Source organism: Callithrix jacchus, chromosome 12 (genome assembly GCF_049354715.1).
Source record: "Callithrix jacchus isolate 240 chromosome 12, calJac240_pri, whole genome shotgun sequence".
NCBI lineage: Eukaryota > Metazoa > Chordata > Mammalia > Primates > Cebidae > Callithrix > Callithrix jacchus.
In genome coordinates, this window is record NC_133513.1 from 81,504,410 (window position 1) to 81,526,811 (window position 22,402).

General features: G+C 36.8%; 1 protein-coding gene across 1 annotated transcript; it reads left to right on the forward strand.

The window, feature by feature from the left end:
* The first annotated feature begins 503 nt into the window (after positions 1 to 503).
* On the forward strand, positions 504 to 20,864 carry STAMBPL1 (STAM binding protein like 1). The gene is made up of 10 exons (XM_035268417.3): positions 504 to 534; positions 4,275 to 4,492; positions 7,467 to 7,542; positions 8,212 to 8,307; positions 10,410 to 10,767; positions 11,850 to 11,974; positions 14,132 to 14,269; positions 18,663 to 18,775; positions 19,717 to 19,816; positions 20,549 to 20,864. The coding sequence occupies exons 1-10, from the start codon at positions 505 to 507 to the stop codon at positions 20,603 to 20,605; spliced, it is 1,311 nt and encodes a 436-aa protein (XP_035124308.2). The 5' UTR covers position 504; the 3' UTR covers positions 20,606 to 20,864.
* The last annotated feature ends 1,538 nt before the right edge of the window (positions 20,865 to 22,402 follow it).

Consider the following 22,402-nt stretch of genomic DNA (forward strand, 5'->3'; position numbering starts at 1 on the left):
GATATCAAGGGGCAGGAATCACAAAGCTATCTTAGAATTCTGCCTGTCATATTTCTAAGGTTGAGTTTAAATCCAGAATGGCTCTAGGTTTAGAGCTAGTCCATGCTCTTAACCAATATGATTTTCTTTCTTCCTTTGAAGAAAGTGAACCTACTTTATAACCCTGCATAGAGTTCTGAGTAAGGTAGCCCCAAGCAGATTCATATTGGGTGCCAGTCAAATGTCTATTATTTTCACACCTTCACTTTTAAAGTTCAGCTTCAAGAAACCATAACCACCTGTAGTTTTGTATTTTCAGGAAGAGATTTCCAACAGTCTCTCTAAACACTCAGGTTATATAAGTTATTTTGATCTGTTCATGTTTTTCTGACGCAGAGATAACCCTGGGGTTTGGGATTTCAAACTTGGGCTTCAAAAAATAACTTTAGCTCGCTTCTTGTTTTTGAAACAGATGAAGTGATTGAGAAGAAACAGTGAACATCCTCCTTTTACAGATAAGACAACATGGATCAGCCTTTTACTGTGAATTCTCTGGTAGGTCACACCAGCTGATATTTAACGTTTGGTTGAAAAGCCCAAAAAGAAGAACAGAAACATACAAATGTGAAATGAGTCACAACTACTTTAAGAAGTTTAGCACTTGTAGTTTTTCATCCATCTGTGTGGTTGTCTCCTTTGAGGAAGTGACTAATAAAGCTATCTTTGTAAGACTTAAAAATAAATTTTATTTTCTACAAAAGTCTAAAATTTTAGTTTATCTGGATAGATTCCAGGAGTGGAGTCCTTTGGCAAAACCCTGGAGAGAAGAATGTCAGAGTTGATATCCAAGGAGCTACTTAAAGCTCTTAGTGCCTCAGCTTCTTTATAGATAAAAATTGGAGACTCACTTTGTATGGTGACAACTGAGAAAAACATACATAACACCTAGGTGTTGCTTTGGAGCCTTGTGTAAATGTCTTTGTACTTGAAGCTCCTGTGCTTCTCACTTTTCCCCTCACTGCCCGGCACTGTGCACACTTTCTCTAGCTATATCACATGGGCTTATCCTGTGTCCTAGATCAGTCTGTGAGTGTGAATGTAGACACATTATATAATCTCCATGGCCCTGATTTCATACTTTGTGCCCAGTGACAATTGGAAACAATATTTTTGATGCTTCTAGCCTATCATGATGGTACAATAAATAGAAACTGTCATTCCCATTTTCCTCCACCTGATGACCCTCCCCAACCACTCATGGTGACTTGTAGGAGTAGGCCTATGAGCTGCAGTATACCAAATACCCTATATGCACAAAACTGAGCACCAGGACATAGGGAAAGGGAGATCCTGGTTCTTGTACTGAAATAGATTGTGACTTCATGTTTTTTCTTTACCAAGAAAGTCCTTCACAGAGCTTAGTTGTTTTCAGAGTATGTTTGGAAAGTGGACAATTGCAGAAACATTTTCACTTTCTGTCCCCATGTTGTTGTTCCACTACGGTTGATGAAGGCTGACCCATTTCCACCTCTGCAGAGCAAACAGTCATCCTTATGAGATGTCTTCTGTGTTTTTCTAGAACATTATATAACAATAATTAAAATTTTATTGTATATGTCACTGTAAAAATGAACACAAAGGCTTTTTATCTGGAAAATTTGTGTTTTCATCCAAGAAGCTTGCATGCAAATGAAATATTATAGATTGATTAAGACTTTAGGTTATTTTCCAGCTTATCTTTGAAATCAATTTTAAATTTGGGAAAGATAGGACCATTCAGAAGAGGAAAATCAATCTAATTTTAATTTTCAGGAAAAAAACCTAATTATAATCTCTTGTTGCTTCCTTTTTTCTCTTTCTCACTCCTTTCTCTCTTTTATTTGATGTACTCATTAATTATCACCTATGTGGCAGGGGATATGCTACATTCTAGGAAACAGAGATAAACGGAAAATTATACCTTTTAAAACTCCAAAAAGTTCATAAGGGATTGGACATACTTGTACAGAAATAATAATAATATATTTTACTGTATATTTTATATATAGTATATATTTACTGTATATTTTAATATATTTTACTATATATTAGTAAAATATGAACACATTACTTTTATACATGTGAGAGGATAGAACCCCCTTTAGAAAACATTATGATTTTCATAGATATTTTTAGTCATTTTCTGATGTCATTGAAGCAATTATCTGTGGTCAAATAACAATATTTTCATTTGGTGCTACTGAGTTCTACAGATGAGTGTGGTTAGGGAAAAGTGGATGGATTGCTGTAGGATTTGAGACATCTCAGTTGGAAAAGACTATATACTGAAGCCTGAGGCTCAAAGTTCAGAAACTCCAATTTCTGTCTCTGAAATGGGGAAGCCGCATAATAAAACATACATGGGACATGGCATACTTCTTACTTAATGGAGCCTTGAGAAACAAGTTTATGGCACTCTGGTTATATATTAAACCTTTAGGACCAAGAATCATTTCAGATCTCTGGGGTTCTTTTGGCTATAAAAATACCAGCAAAGTAGACCAGATGGCACTGGAAGAACTCCAGACATCTAATTCACTATACTTTGCCCCTGAAGGTTGGCTCAGCAATCCATGGCCAGACTAAAAGTATGCCTACCTTGACTCTTTAGTAGCTTTCTACAGACCTCAATTAGGTGCTCCACCCACACAGTAGTCAGACTTGCAGCCTACCCTTAACTGACCAAGGAGACCTTGAGAAGCTAAATTTGCTCTAGGCTAACTCTATTCTGGAAGCATCCAGCAATGGTAGAAGTGGTTGATCTAAAGCTGTGCTTCTCAGGCGGTGCATACCTAAGTACCTCTGGAAAGACAGATTAAAACATTGATTCTCCAGCCTAACTCCAGAGATCTTGACTGTTGGTCTGAGGAGAGACCTATTGGAATTGGCATTTTTAAGAAATTCCCAGTTGATGCTGATGCTGCCAGTCCATGGACCATGCTTTGAAACATGCTGATCTAAAGCAGGGGTCAGCAAACTGTTGTCTCATGGCCAAACCACCTGCTTGTTTTTATAAATAAAAATTTGGGGGACACAGCCAGAGTCATTTTTTCCATATTATTTATGGTGGCTTTCATGCTGAGAGCTGAATTCAGGTTGCAATGGAAACCATATGGCTGGCAAAGCCTAAGATACTGGCTATCTGGCACTTAACAGAGAAAATTTCCTTTCTGAAGTGCTTTTTATTGAATAATTATTCTGAATTATATATGTTCTATGCTTTACCAAATGTGTATAGATGCTGTTTTTATTAATACAATTCAAATTACTGTTACTGACATTTCTTAGTAACATATCATTATTTTCTTAGTTGAGGACTAATTTAACAGTGTAATTACTATTATGTGGAAGTCTGAGAGTCTTTTTCTATTTAAAAAAAATGGGAGGGGTGGCTGGGCATGTGGCTCACACCTGTAATCCCAGCACTTTGGGAGGCCAAGGCGGGTGGATCACCTGAGGTTGGGAGTTCAAACTAGCCTGACCAAAATGGAGAAACTCCATCTCTATTAAAGATACAAAATTAGCCGGGCGTGGTGTCACATGCCTGTAATCTCAGCTACTTGGGAGGCTAAGGCAGGAGAATCACTTGAAACCAGGAGGCAGAGTTTGTGGTGAGCCAAGATTGCACCATTGCACTCTAGCCTGGGCAACAAGAGCAAAACTCTGTCTTAAAAAAAAAAGCAAAAGGAGAGGGATTCTTATGCTTGAAAAGGCTTCTCCAGGATTTATTTGTGGGGTTTTTTTTTCACTTAATGAAGATGCAGCGAGGCCCTAAAAACTTCTTACTAAACACTTATTCTGGAATATAACTGAATCTTTATAGTAACTTGAATCCAAGTTACCTCCTTGGAGACCCTGACATAAACCCTACCATGGCAGGAATTTATTTCATGACCTGCTTCACATGATCCCAGATAGAAACGTGCACAGGGATATGAAGAGCAATCGTGTTTTACCTAAAATGACCTGAAACATTTGCATACCCTGGAACTTCCACATAATTGTACCCTGAAACCTAAGGTGGGATCCCACTCCAGTAGCACTGTGTGTTTACCCTGGATGTTTGTCTTTTTGTTGTACAGTCCATGTGTTTAAGCAAAGATACTTTACTTTGACCATATCATTAATTCTTATGGAAAGATTGCCTTAGGTAATGGTGTTAGGTTCCTCATAAAGAAAATACATCCCTAACATTAGTCATATCCTTTTCTTACTATAATCAGCGATTAATCAGAGATTTAAATTTTGCTTTGCAGAGAAAGTTAGCTGCTATGCCTGACCATATGGATGTTTCCCTGAGCCCAGAAGAGCGAGTCCGTGCCCTAAGCAAGCTTGGTTGTAATATCACCATCAGTGAAGACATCACTCCACGACGCTACTTTAGGTCTGGAGTAGAGATGGAGAGGATGGCGTCTGTGTATTTGGAAGAAGGAAATTTGGAAAATGCCTTTGTTCTTTATAATAAATTTATAACGTAAGTGTTTTAAAGGCCTCTAAAGTGAGAAAATTGGAAAAAATATTTACATACTTTGATGTGGCAGTTTGGGTATCAGTCATGTTTTCATATTTAGACCAATTGCACAGTCTCTAGGAATGTTACATGTTCTGGTTTTTAAATTACCAAATAATGTACTCACGGGCATCCCAACATCATCTCTGAGGCTTAGGGTCAGGGAGGGCATGAGGCTCAGGGTTATCTGATTTCTTCTCCAAGGCCAGTACAGTAATCTATTTAATACATGTTTCATTCTTCATAAATGTAATTTCTTTTTTCGTGCCATTTTCCCTGACAGAAATTGAAACTTTATGAGAGCAAGAACTATATAGTGCAGCTCCATTTACAGCACCTGGAACATGCTATCAACATTTTAAAAGGTTGATTTGGTGGGTTGTGTCTAGGGGGCAAGTTGGGAGATACAGGAAAGATCTGATCCAGGTGCAGGGATATGGTGCCATGGTCAGTTTCACATAGCATTTATGATTTCTTTTTAAAAAAAATTTTATTTGGCTACGTAAGAACACCACGTACAAAAGAGCTTTGAAAATTGTTGATTAAAAGTGGCTACATCAAAACAGCCTTGTCAAAATATCATATTTCTTACTAGATATTTGTTAGTGACATATCCTAGTTGAAGAGTTAACAGAAATGGGATTTGGATTTTCCTTACTAAATTGATAACTTACTGGTTGAAAGGCTGTGCTGTTATCAATAATTGTATAATCTAAGCTGAACCCTCTATTTTTTATTTCAATTGGAAGTCACACATTGATTACTTTTGCTAGCTTATTATTTGTTAATTTTACTTAAATTGACAAATGAAAATTATATATATTTATGGTATGCAACATGTTTTGATACGTGTATGCATATATTATAGAATGACTAAATCAAGCCAATTAACATATTTATTACCTCATAGACCTTTTTTTGAGATAGGGTCTCACTCTGTTGCATAATCATAGCTCACGGCAGCCTTGACCTCCCAGGTTCAAATGATCTTCCCACCTCAGCTTCCCGAGTAGCTGGGACTATAGGCATGTGTCACCATGCTCAGCTAATTTTTTATTTTTGTAGAGATGGCATCTTACTATGTTGCCCAGGCTGATCTCCAGCTCCTGAATATAATGGATCCTCCTGCTTTGGCCTCACAAAGTCCTGAGATTACAGGCATGAGCTACTGTGCCAGGCCAAACTGCATAATTATGCAATACATTGTTATTAACTACCTCCTGAACTTATTCCTCCTGTCTAACTGAAATTTTATGTCCTTGACCAACATCTCACTCCCTATCCTTACCCGCTGGAACCCTAATAGCCACTCTCTGCTTCTATGAATTCAACTATTTTAGATTCCTTCCACATTATAAGTGTGATTATGCAGTATTTGTGTTTCTGTGCCTGGATTATTTCACATACAATTTCACTAGCTTAGTCAGGGGCCTAGTCTGAGAACATTTAAGAAGTTGAAAAAATACAATATTTTAAAAACTGCATTCCATGATTCTACCAAGGGCAAAATTAAAGGCAGGTTACATGGTATACAAATTGACATCTGCATTTTATTCAAGTTACTGAACTTGAAAATTTAGAGAATGGTTGGCAACCTTCACCCTACCTGAGAAAATCACTTCTTTTTGGAAAGTTAAGTAATAAATATGAAATTAGAGGTTATTCTCCACCATTGATAGCTAAACTTCTCTAAGAATTTTTGTTTCTGAATAAGTTACAATTAATAATTTTTTTTACCTTCTACTCTGATTTTTCATATTTTACTATGGAATTGTAGTCCTGGTGAAACAGAAAAGGTCCCTATATCTCAGAATTACTGTGTAATCAAAATACTTGAATGCTCTTTTGTTATTAGTGATGTGATAATTTATAATTCATTTATTCTTCCTGAGCCTTAGTTCCTTATCTACAAATGAAAGATTTATGGGAGAAAATCTCTGATGTCCCCTCAGCTCCAAATATCTTTGAATTTATTCTATTTATAAAGTCTTAGGTAGCTAACAACTTTTAAAGCCTCCTTAAGCCTTAATTTTCTCATTTAAAAATGGGAATTATGCTAACATTTCTGTGTATTCTATAGCCTTGTCATCAGGTGAGATGAAATGATGAGTATATGTGTGCGTGAATTGATTTACAGAATCAGTAAGTATAAGATATAACATATTAGCTGATCAGAAATAGCATTTTCAGATCATTATGATTTATCAAGGAAGGGTTATTCATTCATTTTGCAAATATTTATTGAGCACTTATGAGCTGGATGCTATTCTTCAGGCTGAGGATACTTCGGTGCATAAAAAAGAGAATTCCCTGCCCTTGTGGTAGCAGTTTCTTCACTTTACCTGGAAGCGATACACCTGATTTGCTGTAGGAATTTCCCTTCACTGCTGCTATGTTGTTCCCCAAAAGGGATGAAAAGTAATGAACTCCTAATTAGCACCTCCTAGGGATTCCGGTTGTCATTTCTTTTAGTTATGGGTTTTCTGTTAAGAGTTTTTTGATACATACACGATGACACTGCTGATTCATCAGTGGTTCTTTTAGTTTTTTCCAAGAACAAGAAGGGATTTACATGACTCTTTTCATGCTCTGATGTTTTTATGTGATCCTCTCTGTTGCTGGCAGTGCAAAAAAGTAAGTTGTGCTCTTATGGGGTTAAGTCTGCAGGGCCTGAGAAAGATCGAAGTGACTTGATTTGTTTAGAGAGTACCCTGACCTTAACCTTGTTAACTTTGCTGCTTAGTTTGTTGAGTTAAACCCTTAATACCAAAATAATACTCATGCCAGCCTTAGGGAAAAGGCAGATGGAAAGACTATAAGTAAATGAATAAGTTATTAAACATGTCATTTTTGAAAAAGGATGCTCATTCCCTATTAGAAACCACTATTGAGCTTTTGCTGTCATATAATGCTAAGGACATGTTTTCTCTTTTCTTAGCTTGTTTGTAGAAAAGCTTCCCAACCATCGAGATTACCAGCAATGTGCAGTACCTGAAAAGCAGGATATTATGAAGGTATTGTGGGTTTGCTTCTCCACTGTGGGATCAAATGCTCTATAAGTATCCATTATTGATTCACTCTTCCCCTTCCTCTCCTTTCTCTTTCTCTTGAGAGTTTGAGCACAAAAAATTGATTCCATTAACAATGATGTTTTGATTTTTTTCTTAGACATTTAATGATCATTACTGAGCCCATGTGGTTTGTCTAATTGATGCTGGCAGAACAGAAAGAAAGAAAATATTACCTTATGGTGTGAACAAGGAATTATTTTACAGTTCCTCCCAGAGATTAAGAGAATGTTGTACATTTCTTCAAATTTCTTTCAGACAATCATTTTGGCTGGTTTTAATTATTTTATACAGCCCTGAACTCAATAACTATTTGAAAATTAGTGTTAGTTGTTAAGGCAGCCACAAAGTTCTAGCTATTTACATCTTATAGGATTGGGCTATAACAAAATGCTTACCTAATCAGTAGAGCCAATAAAGGTCTTACAAAAGGGATAATAGTTTCTTTCCTGCTGGAATGTTATATTTTGAACCCATCAAGAGATTTTGTCTGCCATCATTGGTTACTCATGACTATTTGTAATACACCTATCAGCTGTTTTTCTTTCTCACCTGATGATCTGAAAGAATATATTGAAAATCCCACTAATCAATATATGTATATATTTTTAAAAGAAACTGAAGGAGATTGCATTCCCAAGGACAGATGAATTGAAAAACGACCTTTTAAAGAAATATAACATAGAATACCAAGAATATTTGCAAAGCAAAGTAAGTTCAGTTGGTAAATTTATTTCATGACTATTTTATGTACAAGTATTTTTTGAATTTTATTTTTATGTGATGAGTTTTTCAAATGTTATGTGCATTTAAATTAAAAATTAAAGATGCAGTGATGTGAAACCAATAAAAAATTTATGCTGATATCCAGGTTAAGCAGTTACACCAACAGTGTGGTATTTCTGTTTCCCTGCAACATCCAATAAAGCAATGTGTTAAAAAACAGATTTCCTACAGTGATTTTAGTAGAACTTTTTGATCAACGTTTGATTATATTTGCCAGTGTAACCTTGAGCCAGATGGCTGCTCGTTGCCAGATGAACAGCCAGTAGGAGGTAGGGAGAGCAGTATATGGTTTTTGATGACTCTAATTATGTAGGCCTTAGAAATGTGAATTTGATTCTTAAAATGTTACAGTGAGTATTGAGTGAGATGGAATAATAGCTAACCATGTGGTTGAAATGTAATTGTATCAGCCAAAAGTGGTGGCTTCTGGGTTGTTATTAATAAAGAATGAACATGACGATAATGTCTGAGAGGCAGAAAGGCATTGGAAGAAGAAATTGGCCAGTCAGTGTATAGGATACTCACATTCAACATAGCATCATTGTAAGTGCTATTTTGCTTTTTTGTTTGTGTTTTATTAGCTTTGGAGGTTATCACCTTCACTGACTCTCACTTCAGTTCAATCTCATCAGCTCTGAAAATGGTCATTGAGCTTTTTGGCTTTCTACAGGCATAACTGGAAGGCTGATTTGAGTGATGAGCTTTAACCAAGCGATAGAGGGAATGTTGAAATTGAGTGTCCCTCAAGTGTGCACATTAATGACTTGAAATATGAAAGATAGAAATGATCCTGAAGGGTAAGACAAAGCAACAGCAAGGGAGACAAAAGCCCAGTTCAAGTCTCTTTTCCACAGACAGCAATGTGTATGATCTTCCTCTTCAGAATCTTCCTGGGAGGAACAGGCTCTGCAGCTGTTTCATGTTCTGCCTTTTATACCTGTCACTTCACAGCCTACAGTAGTATCTCATGTAGAAATCTCTGTGGGGTTAGAATAGCAGCACTAAGCCTAGGAGAGATCCACAGATATGCCTGTGAGCCCTTGCTTCAGCCAGAATTAGCATCATTTGGAAGCTTGTTAGACATGCAGAATCTCAGGCTCCACCCCAGACCTGCTGAATCAGGATTTGCAACTGTAGTTAGACCCAGGGTGATTTGTATGCACCTGAATGTGCCGCTATAAGTTGTGTCCCACATGCTAATGCCACCTTACGGTAGCTCCCAAATCTAGTTTCTATCAAAATCACCTGGAAGGCTCATTAATATTTCATGTTATCTGACCTCATAAGCCTGGATATTTTGTCAGGACTGGAGAGCTTGGGACTCCTCATTTTTAATAAAACTCTTGATTAGTGGTGATAGAGATGGTTGGAACACATTTTAATAATTGTTTTTTTTAGTGACTCCTTCTTATCCATAAATCTCCGGTAGCGTATGAGTTCTAGAGTCAAATGCAAAAGGTTCTAGGACAGCACCATTAAATAGAACTCCCTGTGATGATGGAAGTGTTCTATTTGACACTTTCTAATATGGTACCCACTAGCCACATGTGGCTACTGGGTACTTAAATGTGACTAGTGTGCCTGAGGTACTAAATGTTGGCTAATTAATTCTAATTTTGTTTAATTTTAATCAAGTCCAAATAATGACATGTGGCTAGTGGCCTCTATATTGGAAGCATAGTAAGGGTGAGATATTTTGTTTCATATGGTCTTGTCAGTCTGACTGAGCAAACAACCTTGACCTTGATTTTCCACTATTTAGAAGCATAAGGGAATGGAGGGATCCTGATTGTCATGGCCTATCATCTCTGGTAAAATATCAGTGGATTTAGAACTACTATCTTAATCAGATCAAGGGGCTTTTGCCCTGGTCTTATGTATATTTCTCTCACTGTTCCCTGAGTGTCCCGGTGGGCATACAGCAGTATCTAGCCTTTTCTCTGTCTGCTTGAAGACTGAAAACATCTAATTTCAGTTCAATGTTTTTGCCTTGGAAACTAACCTTCTCTGGCTGCCACATTTTTCAGAACAAATATAAAGCTGAAATTCTCAAAAAACTGGAGCATCAGAGATTGATAGAGGCAGAAAGGAAGCGGATTGCTCAGATGCGCCAGCAGCAGCTAGAATCTGAGCAGTTTCTGTTTTTTGAAGATCAACTCAAGAAGCAAGAATTAGCCCGAGGTCAGATGCGAAGTCAGGAAACCTCGGGGCTGTCGGAGCAGATTGATGGGAGTGCTTTGTCCTGCTTTTCCACGCACCAGAACAATTCCTTGCTGAATGTATTTGCAGATCAACCTAATAAAAGTGATGCAACCAATTATGCTAGCCACTCTCCTCCTATAAACAGGGCCTTAACGCCGGCTGCTACTCTAAGTGCTGTTCAGAGTAAGTGATGAAGTGCACCCCTGTGGGACATTGAGGCTCATTGGATGGAATCATATTTCTAGAGCATCTGGGAGGGTCCTCCTTGTTTCATTAATTGTAGTAGGACCCCTACAGAATATGGTGTGAATAACAGAAGTAACTTTCAATACTCTCTTTTACTATATATTACTATAAAATTCTAACCTTTACTATATATCACTTAAAATTCAGAAAATATGATTTGCCCCCAATAGAGCAGAGACTCTATAATAAATGGGAAGTATTTTATCATTGAACAGAGGCTTTAAATGAGAAAAATCTTAAGTATTTTTGTCTTCCATGTATTTTAATTAAGAAATACATCTTAAAGGTAAACACTTATACTGGAGAGAAAAGATGTTGAGAAAATTGTTTATCCAGACCATTGCTCAGCAGTAAAATGTTTATATTCAGTATGTTTAGCATCCTCCTTGGACTGAGAGAATCTCATACACATAGATAATTAACCTCCAAATAGACTGTGTGTTTCTGAAAGAATTAGTGCTACTCAGTACTGCCAGATCAGTGCTGGCAAGTTTCCAAAATACAGACTTCTTCCTCGCAGACACTGTCAGATGAAATTTGTGTTTCCATTTATTTGAAATGAGTTATAACAGGCAATCACTTTAAAACTTACTTTACTGCTAATTGTTTCCCAAAACGTTGTGCTTTTACTTACTGATCACCAACTTTCATAAAGATATATGTAACATGGTAAACAGGATATTTGTCCTATGTCTTATAGGATATAAAATGCATTCTATGCAGCCTATGCATTTAACCTTATATTTGCTTCATGCCTAAAGATAACATAACATGTAAATAGCTGACCCAGGGTACAAACATGTAAAAGTGCTTGTACCTTCTCACTTTCCTTATAAAATAATTTACATACACAATGTAATTTTACTTCTAAGAGTTTTAAAATAAAATGTGGAAAGTGGAACACCTGAAACTTTTATTTTTGAAATGTATGTCCACCTGCAACTGCTTGCCAATAACAATTTTGAAAGATGGAACATACAGTTTGTTTTCTAGCCTTTTCTTCCTTTTTTGTTTCTTAGATTTAGTGGTTGAAGGACTGCGATGTGTAGTTTTGCCAAAAGATCTTTGCCACAAATTTCTGCAGCTGGCAGAATCTAATACAGTAAGAGGAATAGAAACCTGTGGAATACTCTGTGGAAAACTGGTATGATCTTTGTATATGTATATATATCTCTGCACAGGATACTTTTAATAGTACTAGCTTTCTTCCCACAAATGGAACAGAATAAAAACATGCTGAGAGTAAACAATATTATGAAATTAACTTTATACAGATTAATTTTATAAAGCTACTGTCATTATTGATGGAATAACCCTTCTATAAAATAGATTGTAAAATTTAAGAGACACTATAAAAACTTGCCCTGAAGAATCAATTAAACTATAAATTAAATCTTCAATTAGAAAAATGGAATACAGGTCTTCAGATTTCCAAATCCATCTGATTTACCAAATCAAATTTTCATTGCAATTGTTAGTTTCACATACATTCATATAATTAACTTTATCTGTGGCATGTGTCATCTTGCTATCCTTTTTCAGATATACATGGAATAAAACTAGGGTTTTGTTGTTTTCTTTAGTTTAAGGCAGTATCTTCAACAAAATAAAGTCTACTGTATGCACAGGACATATTTAATTATGGAAGATGTCATCATAAGTATGTGATGAAAGACAATGTCATAATAGAAGGAGATGAAAGAGGAGATGCATTCAATTTCCTATCTACAACAAAGATACATAATGTTTCTTTGGATGTGTCCTTTCATAGTCTGTTTTGAGTATCAGTTTATATATCTGGGTCCAGGAATATTTTCAGTCCTCCAAATTTAGCTTAGGAACCTCTGCTTTATTGAATAATATGTTTTATTCACTACACAATCTCCTGCTGCACTCCATGTTTTGTCATCATTTTCCCTTCGAGAGAGGAAGCCATTGGTGGCAAGCACAGGAGAATGGGCATCTACAGTCACCTCTGTTGCACTTAAGGGAGCAGTGTGCTATTGAAGCATCCACCCCCACATTATGTGTTGTATTCAGATTAATTGATTCATTCACGTATGATTCATTCACTCCGCTGTCAGACAAACATTTACCGAATGTCTAAATGTGCCAGGCACTGTGCTGGGTGTTGGCATTCGGTGCCCTGCAACAGCCACAGTCCCTTCCTCATGATGCTTACCATGCTGTGAAGACCCAGACAGAGGACTAATTATAAGTAGGGCTGAGTGCTGTCTGTGCAAGTGCAGGGCATCATGGGATTGTGTAACTGGGAAATACAACTTTGTTTGAGGGGTCCGGAAGGGTTTCCCTGAGAAGTGATATTTGAGCTAGGCCTAAAGAATACATAAAGGAGGCGGTTGGATGGAGGGAAGAGTTGAAATCAGGGTGAAGGAACAGTGCATTGTGTAGGGCAAAGCCCTAAGGCCAGAGAGAGGATGGTGCTGTGTAGGGGAGAAAGGCCAGTCTGCCTGGGGGAAGGAAGACAGCCTCTCACTGCACAAACATCTCACCCTGAGGATCCCCGGGCACTTCACAGCCCTCTTCCTCTCAACTCTTATCTTTTGCCTAAAGGGGTAATTTGTTTTTTTTCTTTCCTTTATCTGATTGCAAATCCAAAACATTATCTTAATTACAGAAGATCCTAGTGAGTCCTCCCAATATTCAAAGAATGTCTTATGGCTTAAAGTGACATTAAATGTAATTAGTAAAATAAAAACAAAATCATCAACTTTCACAACCCTAAGAAATGCCCTTTGGGAACACCACAAAATTATTTAGCTAGTATCTCCCCATCCAAATAAACCTGCCCTTGTTTTGTTCTAGTTTTTTCATTATAAGATATATCAGGGGAGAAGGAAAGAAAAGCACACTGCCATGTGTGTTCCTACGCAACTGTCTTACATGCTCTGCTCATGTACCCCAAAACCTAAAATCCAATAAAAAATTTAAAAAAAAAAGATATATCAAGAAATCATTTATTAAAACTTCCACAGACCAGCCTGGAATGGGAGTTCTTATTTATGTTATGTTTTCTATTGTGAAAGTGAGTTTCAAGCTACGAACAACTGACTCTCAAACTTTTGGCAAAGAATCCATTTTTACTGTTGGGACTTTGTTTTTGAATTGGGAAGGGGTGTGTGTGTCCAGGTACAGGGAGGGATGATGTAAGTGGTTCCTGTACCTGGACACAACCCCCTACTGGAGGACTCTCTAGTCTTAAACATTGCACTTCCTGTTCAGTTATTATTATTATTTTTTTGTCAGATGCATATCATTCTTTCTGCTACTTGCTTTTTAGACACATAATGAATTTACTATTACCCATGTAATTGTGCCAAAGCAGTCTGCGGGACCAGACTATTGTGACATGGAGAATGTGGAGGAATTATTCAATGTTCAGGATCAACATGACCTCCTCACTCTAGGATGGATCCATGTATGTTTGACCTTTTGGGTTTCAGTTTATTTTTGTATGGCGTGCTCTTTTCTTCCTTGAAAAAGTTTAGCTTCATTTAAATAGCTTCTTCTTTTTAATATTTTCAAATGTAATAAAGGTTGTCTTTTAAGTAGTGGTTCTCAAACAAAGAGAAAAGAATAACAGATATTAGAAAAAAATAAAGGTCAGCATATTATAGCATGTTTTTCAGTGTTAGACCGTGTCTAAATCTGTCAAATCTGGATTTGGAGAATGTATATCTTATGCTTTTTTGTATCGTCCAAAGTTAAAAGATATAGAGAGAAAGAAAGAGTAACATTTGGAAATCAGGTTTGTTTTTTTTTAGATGATTTTACATAGCCTAGTGAAGGCTTAGCCAGATTGTTAACCAATTTCATTAGACAACTATTAATGTGGGTCTAAATTAGATTATTTTGAAAATGTTTATTTTAAACATGTATTAGTATATATCAGTTACACTCCCTGAACCCTCTCTGATAGGCAAAGGATGTATGGATCACTGTATAAACAGCTATAGAATAAAGCAAGAGGATAGGGCTCAAAACACTGAATTCCAACGTCCACCAGGCTGTCATGGGAACAGGAAATGGCTTACAAATCAAATAGCATGACGTTAAATCTTGACTCTACTAATAATTCTCTATAGGAGTACTGGCAAGTTATTAAGCAATCTGCATCAATTTTGTCCATAAAGTAGAGATCATAATAATTGACTTCACAGAATGTTTCATATTAAATGAGATACTATTGGTGAATTTTATAGCACATATTTTGAGGGACTCTGAAAATTGTAGCTGTTATAATTGGTGATTATAATCTCTACTTTCTAGCCATAGTTCAATCCATCTGGGGAAAACTTTTTCCATTCAGTCTCACATAGCTGGATCTAGGATAATGTCTTAGTGTGTTTTTGCTGCTATAATAAAATGCCTGATAAGGGTAATTTAGAAAGAATAGAAATTTGTTTTGTCTGGTTCTGGAAACTGGAAAGTCCAAGATCAAGGCACCAGCATTGGTGTCTAGTGAAGGCTGCTCTCAGCCATGAGCAGCCTTCAGTAGACACCAACGGCACCTTGTTGCTGTATTCTCACAAGGTGGAAGGCAGAAGGGCAATAGAGCACGCCTTCAACCTTGAGCCCTTTCACAAGTGCCTGAATACCATGCATTAGGGAGGAGCACTCATGATTTAATCACCTCCCAAAGCCCACACTTCTCAATACAGTTGCATTGAGGATTAAGTTTCATCATGAATACTGGTGGAGACCCCACCATTCAAACCATAGGAGGTAGGGATAAGTCATCCCACTGAGATGGGATACCGGCCAAGAAAATTTCCAGAACACATTCTTGAAGGAATGATACATAGTCATTTTATATTTTACTTGCTTTATAGAGGAGCACTCCTCAGTGCTAAACACACACACACACACACACACACACACACACACACTTACACTTGCTAAGCATTTGGTATTATGCAATTCCCGAGGGTATAGAAGACTTTAGTCCCAACACCACCTGTAAATTACTATATGCTATCAGTCAGGACTTCTAACCTAATTTCCAGATTCCTTTATTAACTGAGTGAAGCTAATGAACACCTTCTCTCCTCACTGAATTTTTGTGAACAGGGAATAAGATACCAGGTGTGAAAACTCTTTGAAAAGTATAAACTGCCTCTCAAATGCAAGAAATTATTTATGATGAAGAGTTTGCAAAACTCTTAATATGTCTATTTGCTTTTCTTAACAGTAAGTAATATGCATTATGGTTTGCCTGGACATTGCTATATTATTTAGCTTAATATGATTCTGTAACAAGAATGAATTTTAAAGCAAAACAAATTCTAGCAAGAATGACAGTCTATTAAATTATGCATTTACATTGATAAGTCAATGTTAGTTTATCTAACAAAACATTTCCCAAACTAGAAACAAAAGTTTTCCCCATGACCTTCTATGGACATAATGCATGCAGTTATGAAGGTAAGTTATTTAATAAGTTTAGCATAATTCTGGAATTCTGAGACTTCTTGTTAAACTTATTTCACTGAATCAAATTATTGTAGTTGGATGAAAATAGAAAAATATTACATTTCTAAACCGCAGTGATTATAATGACTTTTTATAATGGTTTTTATTAAGCATAATAACAAATTCCAGAGCTGACTTTTTCAAAAACAAATTAGTCATAGGAAAAAATGTCTGAAACATAATCAGACAGACCTGCATTTGAATTTAGACTTTTTGTTTTAACTAGCTTTATGAACATCAGCATGTAAGTCACCTTTTCTGCTTACCTCAGTTTCCTCATCTGTAAAATTTGGATAATAATAGACCTTATCTGGTTGCTGTGAGAATTCACTGATATGACTCATGGAAAGTTAATTCACATTATTCAGTTGCAATAAATGGCATCTGCTTCCACTGTTACCATCATCATCATCAGTTTCCATAGAGTGAGGGAATGGGAGCATTATTCTTTCATGGGAAAACTGTCCTCATTGGAGTAGACATAATTCCTTTTGGCAGAAATGAAGGACTCAGGTCATGTGGTGTGCATTCCATGTGGAAATAAATTGACAAGCAGAGTGATTTGTCTGTTTGTTAACCTGCTTGCTCTCTCCACAGCACTATAGTTTCTTTGAACAATTTTTAATTTCTCACCAAGACATAGAAGGCTCTATATTACAAAGAGAAGGTATTCCTTGTAAGATAACAGGCTGTCAGATACTCCCACTCAAACCCCTACTAAGATTTGCATTTTAAAAATTATAATAATTTCCATTCCTTTGTTGATATAAGTTGTTATAGACAAAGTGTTATTTTTTCCTTGCAGAGTATGTATCTTTCTATAAATAATCAGCTGATTTTACATTCATTCTATTAAAGCAGAAAAAATGTTTTCTTGCCTTTTTTTTTTTCTTTTCAAGACAGGGTCTTGCTCTGTTGTCCAGGCTGAAGTGCAGTAGAGTGATCACAGCTCACTGCAGCCTTGACCTCCCTGGCTCAAGTGCTCCTCTCACCTCAGTCCCCTCAAGTAGATGAGACTACAGGCACTTGCCACCATCCCTGGCTAATTTTTTTTTTTTTTTTTTTTTGTAGAGATGGAGTCTACCTATATTGTCCAGCCTGGTCTTCAACTCTTGGGCTTAACTTATCCTCTTGCCTTGGCCTCCCAAAGCGTTGAGATTACAGGCGTGAGCCACTATGCCTGGCCTAAAAAAAGTTTTAAAATCTTACATTTCTTTAACAGAATATAGTTTTGTGTAAAGGCATTTAGCTACTATGATGGATCTATGCCTTTACGTTAATAAAGATGACATTGAAATAACAACAGCAATAACAACAGCTAATGACTTTGATTTCTATGGGCTAAGCTCTGTTCCAAGAATTTTAATGGACTGTCTCATTTGATCTTCATAACAATCCCATGAAAAAATATTATCTCAATTTTACAGATGATGAAATGGGCAAGAGAAGGTTAAGAAATCTTTGCAGTGTCATTTAGCTAGTCAGTAATGGAGTCAGGACCTAGACAGTGGTGCCAAAAATCTTTGTTTCATGATTAAAATAGTCCCATTCTTTTTTACTAAGAGCAATTAGGGTTTAAGATGGATTTTTAAAATAACTGTGTGCATTTATTTTTTATGTTCAAATATGAACCTCTGATTGGCCATGCATAAACACGTTTGTATGTAGCCAGAAACTTGGCAGATTTCTTTTAATTTATAATCCCCCTTTCTTTCTCCTCATGTGAGTATTTCGTTGCTGTGCAAGATTAGTCCCAAATACCTTTGGACTAATGGGAGTCTCCCATTCTCCCATTTACAGGAAATGGCAATCCACAAAAGGATACACAGCGACACGTGGTCTATTTAGTGAAAACCTTCTTTTAATGTCCATAGTGTTGTATATAAGTATGTTGTGTCCAGGGTTTCCAGTCACAGCTCTGCTCCTTACCAGCTGTGTAACTATAGGCATGTTAGGTAACCTCCCTTAGTTTTGGGATCCTTGCATGTAAAATTGATATAATAAAATAAGTGTCTAATAAATGAGTTGTGATAATTATATGAGAATCTATTTAAAGCCTCTGGCAAATTAATTTCCAGCTCTTTTTTTCCCCAAAAGGAAGAAAGTACGCTAACACTTCTAGGAGCCTCTTCTCAATGTCGTAGTTATTCCAAAATAGCAAATAATAGGAATGCATAAAGGAAAGGAGTATGTCAGCGAAACCTTTTTTAAAATCCTTATTTGATTAATGATGGTAAAAAAATAAAAAAGCAGATAAATAGAGTTTTCCCTCAAAATAGGCTGTGGCCTTGGCTGAGACTCAGTTATCCTAATAAGATTGTCTTCTTTTCTATTTATAGACACATCCCACCCAAACTGCATTCTTATCCAGCGTTGATCTTCACACTCACTGCTCCTATCAACTCATGTTGCCAGAGGCCATTGCCATTGTTTGCTCCCCAAAGCATAAAGAGTAAGTGTAACTCTTCAGGGGAGCCCAAAGAAGGCTTTGTTCAGGGCTGCTGGGTTCCTGCGTGTCCAGACACCAGGTTTTGGGACTTGGATTAGCAAGCACACAAAGCCCTGGGGAAAAAGAGATGGGTGGCAGCCAGCTGCATAGACCTACAGCTCTGCAGTTTAAAGTCCTGTCAGTGGCAAAATTTCTGGTTTTCTCTCTTCAGTTAGTGTGACCTTGAAGAGAATAACATTTAAGAAGGATGCTATCCCAGTTAGCCTTTTGAGGTCTTACTTCTACTGTATCATGTTCTACCATAAGAAATGTTCTAGCCTTAGCTGAGAAAAAAACTTTCTACTTTTGGGAAGCAATGATTATTGTAGAGTGGTTATGAGCATAGGAATCAAACAAATATATTGGAATCCTGGCTCCACCCCTCAAGTGGTGTGTTAGGCCGGATGCTTGACCACTGTGGGCCTCAGCCTCTTTGTCCCTGCTGCCTGCCCATGAGGGATGGATGTGAAGATGAAATTCATTAATAGTCTATGTACAGTGCTTAGCAGAGTGCCTGGTACCACAGCAGGCACTCAATAAATATTTGCTATTGCTATAACCTGTATTAACATTATTAGAAGAATTAGTAATATCTGCCACTTGTAATTTCCCTCCATGGGACTCTCCATTGGGGCCTTGGCCTTTCTTCTAGGGTCACACACAATAGCTTAGCTGACTTGTCCCCTTCAGGGTCCTGCAGTCTCTTAGGAGCAGCATTGCCTCCTCCTGGGTTTCTCTCCTCTGGGCCAAATCATTGGTTTTTTAAAAAAATCACTATGGAATTCCTAGTTTGTGATTTCTCAATCCCATTTGAGGAATATGTATGCATGTGCTATTCAAATAAAGCATCTGGAATGCCCAAATGATCCTTAATTTTTCTACTTTGTTTTCACTCTGAAATTTAGCACTGGCATCTTCAGGCTTACCAATGCTGGCATGCTTGAGGTTTCTGCTTGTAAAAAAAAGGGCTTTCATCCACACACCAAGGAGCCCCGGCTGTTCAGTGTGAGTACATCAAATCAGTTGTGTTTGCAGATATTTATTGTTCACTGACCCCCAACCTCTTTTTAATGAGAGAAATAGTAGCAGTCTAATATAAGTTAAAACACTATACTGCTTAGTTTGGAGTTTTATCTCAGAGATTAATCTATCTGTATACTTAATCTCTGATTTATTCTCAAAATAATTGTTTTTACAAAAAAAATCAGTATTTCTGTAACAGAATTAATGATGTACAAAGTTGCCTTTCCACTTACATAGATGTATGATATTTAAACCTTTTCTTCAGAGTCCAGTTAAGTAAACAATTATTACAGAAGTTGGTATTTAAAATGTTGCATGAATTCTTTCTGCTTGATGTGGCCAAATCAGTTTTTTCAAAGCAGTTGGATGAAAACTACAGTCATACTCCTTGACTACCTTTGCATAGTCCAAAAGAAGCATAGGACTACACCATTTTTTTTCTTCTAATTTTCTTGGTGATTCTGTGGAACATCAAGAGAACATTATATTGAAGTTAGAATTTACCTGAAATGAAATTGTTTGGCAACCCCTGTAAATATTTTTGTTGTTGTTGAAAATGAATAAATGTGATTGTATTTGTTCTGATTGGAAATAGGAACAATTTAAAATTAGGAAATCTGTACTCCCTCCCTAAAGAAAATCATATGGTAAACATTAATGGTAAACATTATGATAAAATTAAACCTATGGTAAAACCATTTTTTTCTTTCCTAGATATGCAAACATGTGTTGGTAAAAGACATAAAAATAACTGTGTTGGATCTGAGGTGATATGTTCTGAATATAAGCACCATCAACATCAGATACCTACCCATGGACAAGTGGTTGCCGGATTTTCTTAAGATGTTTCCAGAAAAGACTCATATTTTATATTTATATATTTTAGATTAGAAAGCTTGATATTTATTATTGTTGCACATTTTGAAGTTTTTTTTTTTTGGTTGCTCTGTGTCAAGAAAGGTTACATGGTGTTAAATCATTAATGTACCCAACTACTATGACCAGGTAATAAATTGTGCTGCGAACAACATGTCTGGTACTTATAGAGGTCTCTGTATACATTTTTAGAGCTTTAGATGTTTTGCTCTATTTTTTATTCATGTAAAGTGTAATTCCAAATAAGAAATTCTGAGTGTCTGTAGTCTCTAAGGCAGGCCATCTGTTTCTGAAACCTTCCCCTGAGGTACGTGAGTAGTTTCTATGTGTAGATGAAATATAGCTGCCATTGATAAAGCTTGTTCTGTGTTTTCAGTGTCATGAAATCCCAGGCTCAGAGAGATATCTCTGCAGTGAATCACTGTGTAAGATACCAGAACCACAGGCTTCTACTCAGGGATCAGGTGTCAGAGGGCCTGGGATAGCAGACAATTCATTAACTTGATTTAGAAGACTAAAAGTAGAGAAGCTTGAGAGAGGAATTTTTTTTAAAAAAAGGCTCAGATAAAAGTACAAAGCCTTTAACTGTAAAAATGAACAGGGGCGATAAGAAGAAATGAGACATAAGAAATAACTGATAATTCTTAGTCAAAAAGAATAAATAAGAAAATAATTTAGAAAGTTTTGCCATTAAAGGTATCTATATAAAAATTAATACACAGAAATAAGAATCAAATAAGTTTGAAACTGAATAGGGTGTCATAAATATAATGTTTGACTAAGGCTTAGAAGGCATGTGTGGCTGTTACCTAGGTAATAAAAGCATTTACCTGGATAAAAAGAGAAAGATTAAATAGAAAGAATGGGAGACTTGGGTACTCTGTTAGCTTGTTGAATTGGTAGGAAAAACCCGAGGATGAAAAGTATGGAGAAATTTCAGCTGCAGATGTACAGAAGGCCGAATGGAAGTGATATTATTGAGTTCTTTGAGAATAGGTAAATATCCTTCAGGACACTGTAGACTGGTTACTGCAGGTGAAATCTTCATCTTGGGAAATCCTGGGCGGATGGCCCTTTCCTCGATCAAGAAACTTGTGGTCACTTCCTAGTCTCCTTTCTCATCCTTTAGGGCCTTGCCTTACTCTAGTCTAGCTTTCTCCTTTTTTGGTTTCAACGTTTATGTTTCCTTCTCCAGCCATCTCTCCCTGGATCTCCAGGACCTTCCAACAAGGCCAAGCTAATTCTATGTAACCTTCTGTCTTCCCAATGTCTTCTGTGCCAGCCACAGCTCTCCTCCCCTTTGCTTTCCTTCTGACATTGTATCTGACTTGCCTAAACAACTCATGTTTGCATGTACTAGCTCCCACTGCTTAGTTCAGTGATTTCCATATTCCAAAGAGTGGTATTTCCTGTACTCTGTGCTTGGATGGGTTAACATCTGACATGGTATGGTTGTATCCCCACCCAAATCTCATCTTAAATTGTAATAGGAGGGACATGGTGGGAGGTAACTGAAGCATTGGGTGGTTACCTCCATGCTGTTCTCATGATAGCGAGTGAGTTCTCAGATAGCTAATGTTTTTTTTTTTTTTGCATTTTTTTTTCTTTCTTTTTTTGGAGACAGAGTTTCGCTTTTGTTACCCAGGCTGAAGTGCAATGGCGTGATCTCGGCTCACCGCAACCTCCACCTCC

Bases quoted from the DNA above. Each gene is read 5' to 3' on its own strand.
- STAMBPL1 (XM_035268417.3), top strand. From the start codon at position 505: ATGGATCAGCCTTTTACTGTGAATTCTCTG. The intron at 4,493-7,466 runs GTAAGTGTTTTA...CTCTTTTCTTAG, and splicing joins CTTTATAATAAATTTATAAC to CTTGTTTGTAGAAAAGCTTC. The intron at 14,270-18,662 runs GTATGTTTGACC...TTCTATTTATAG, and splicing joins TCACTCTAGGATGGATCCAT to ACACATCCCACCCAAACTGC.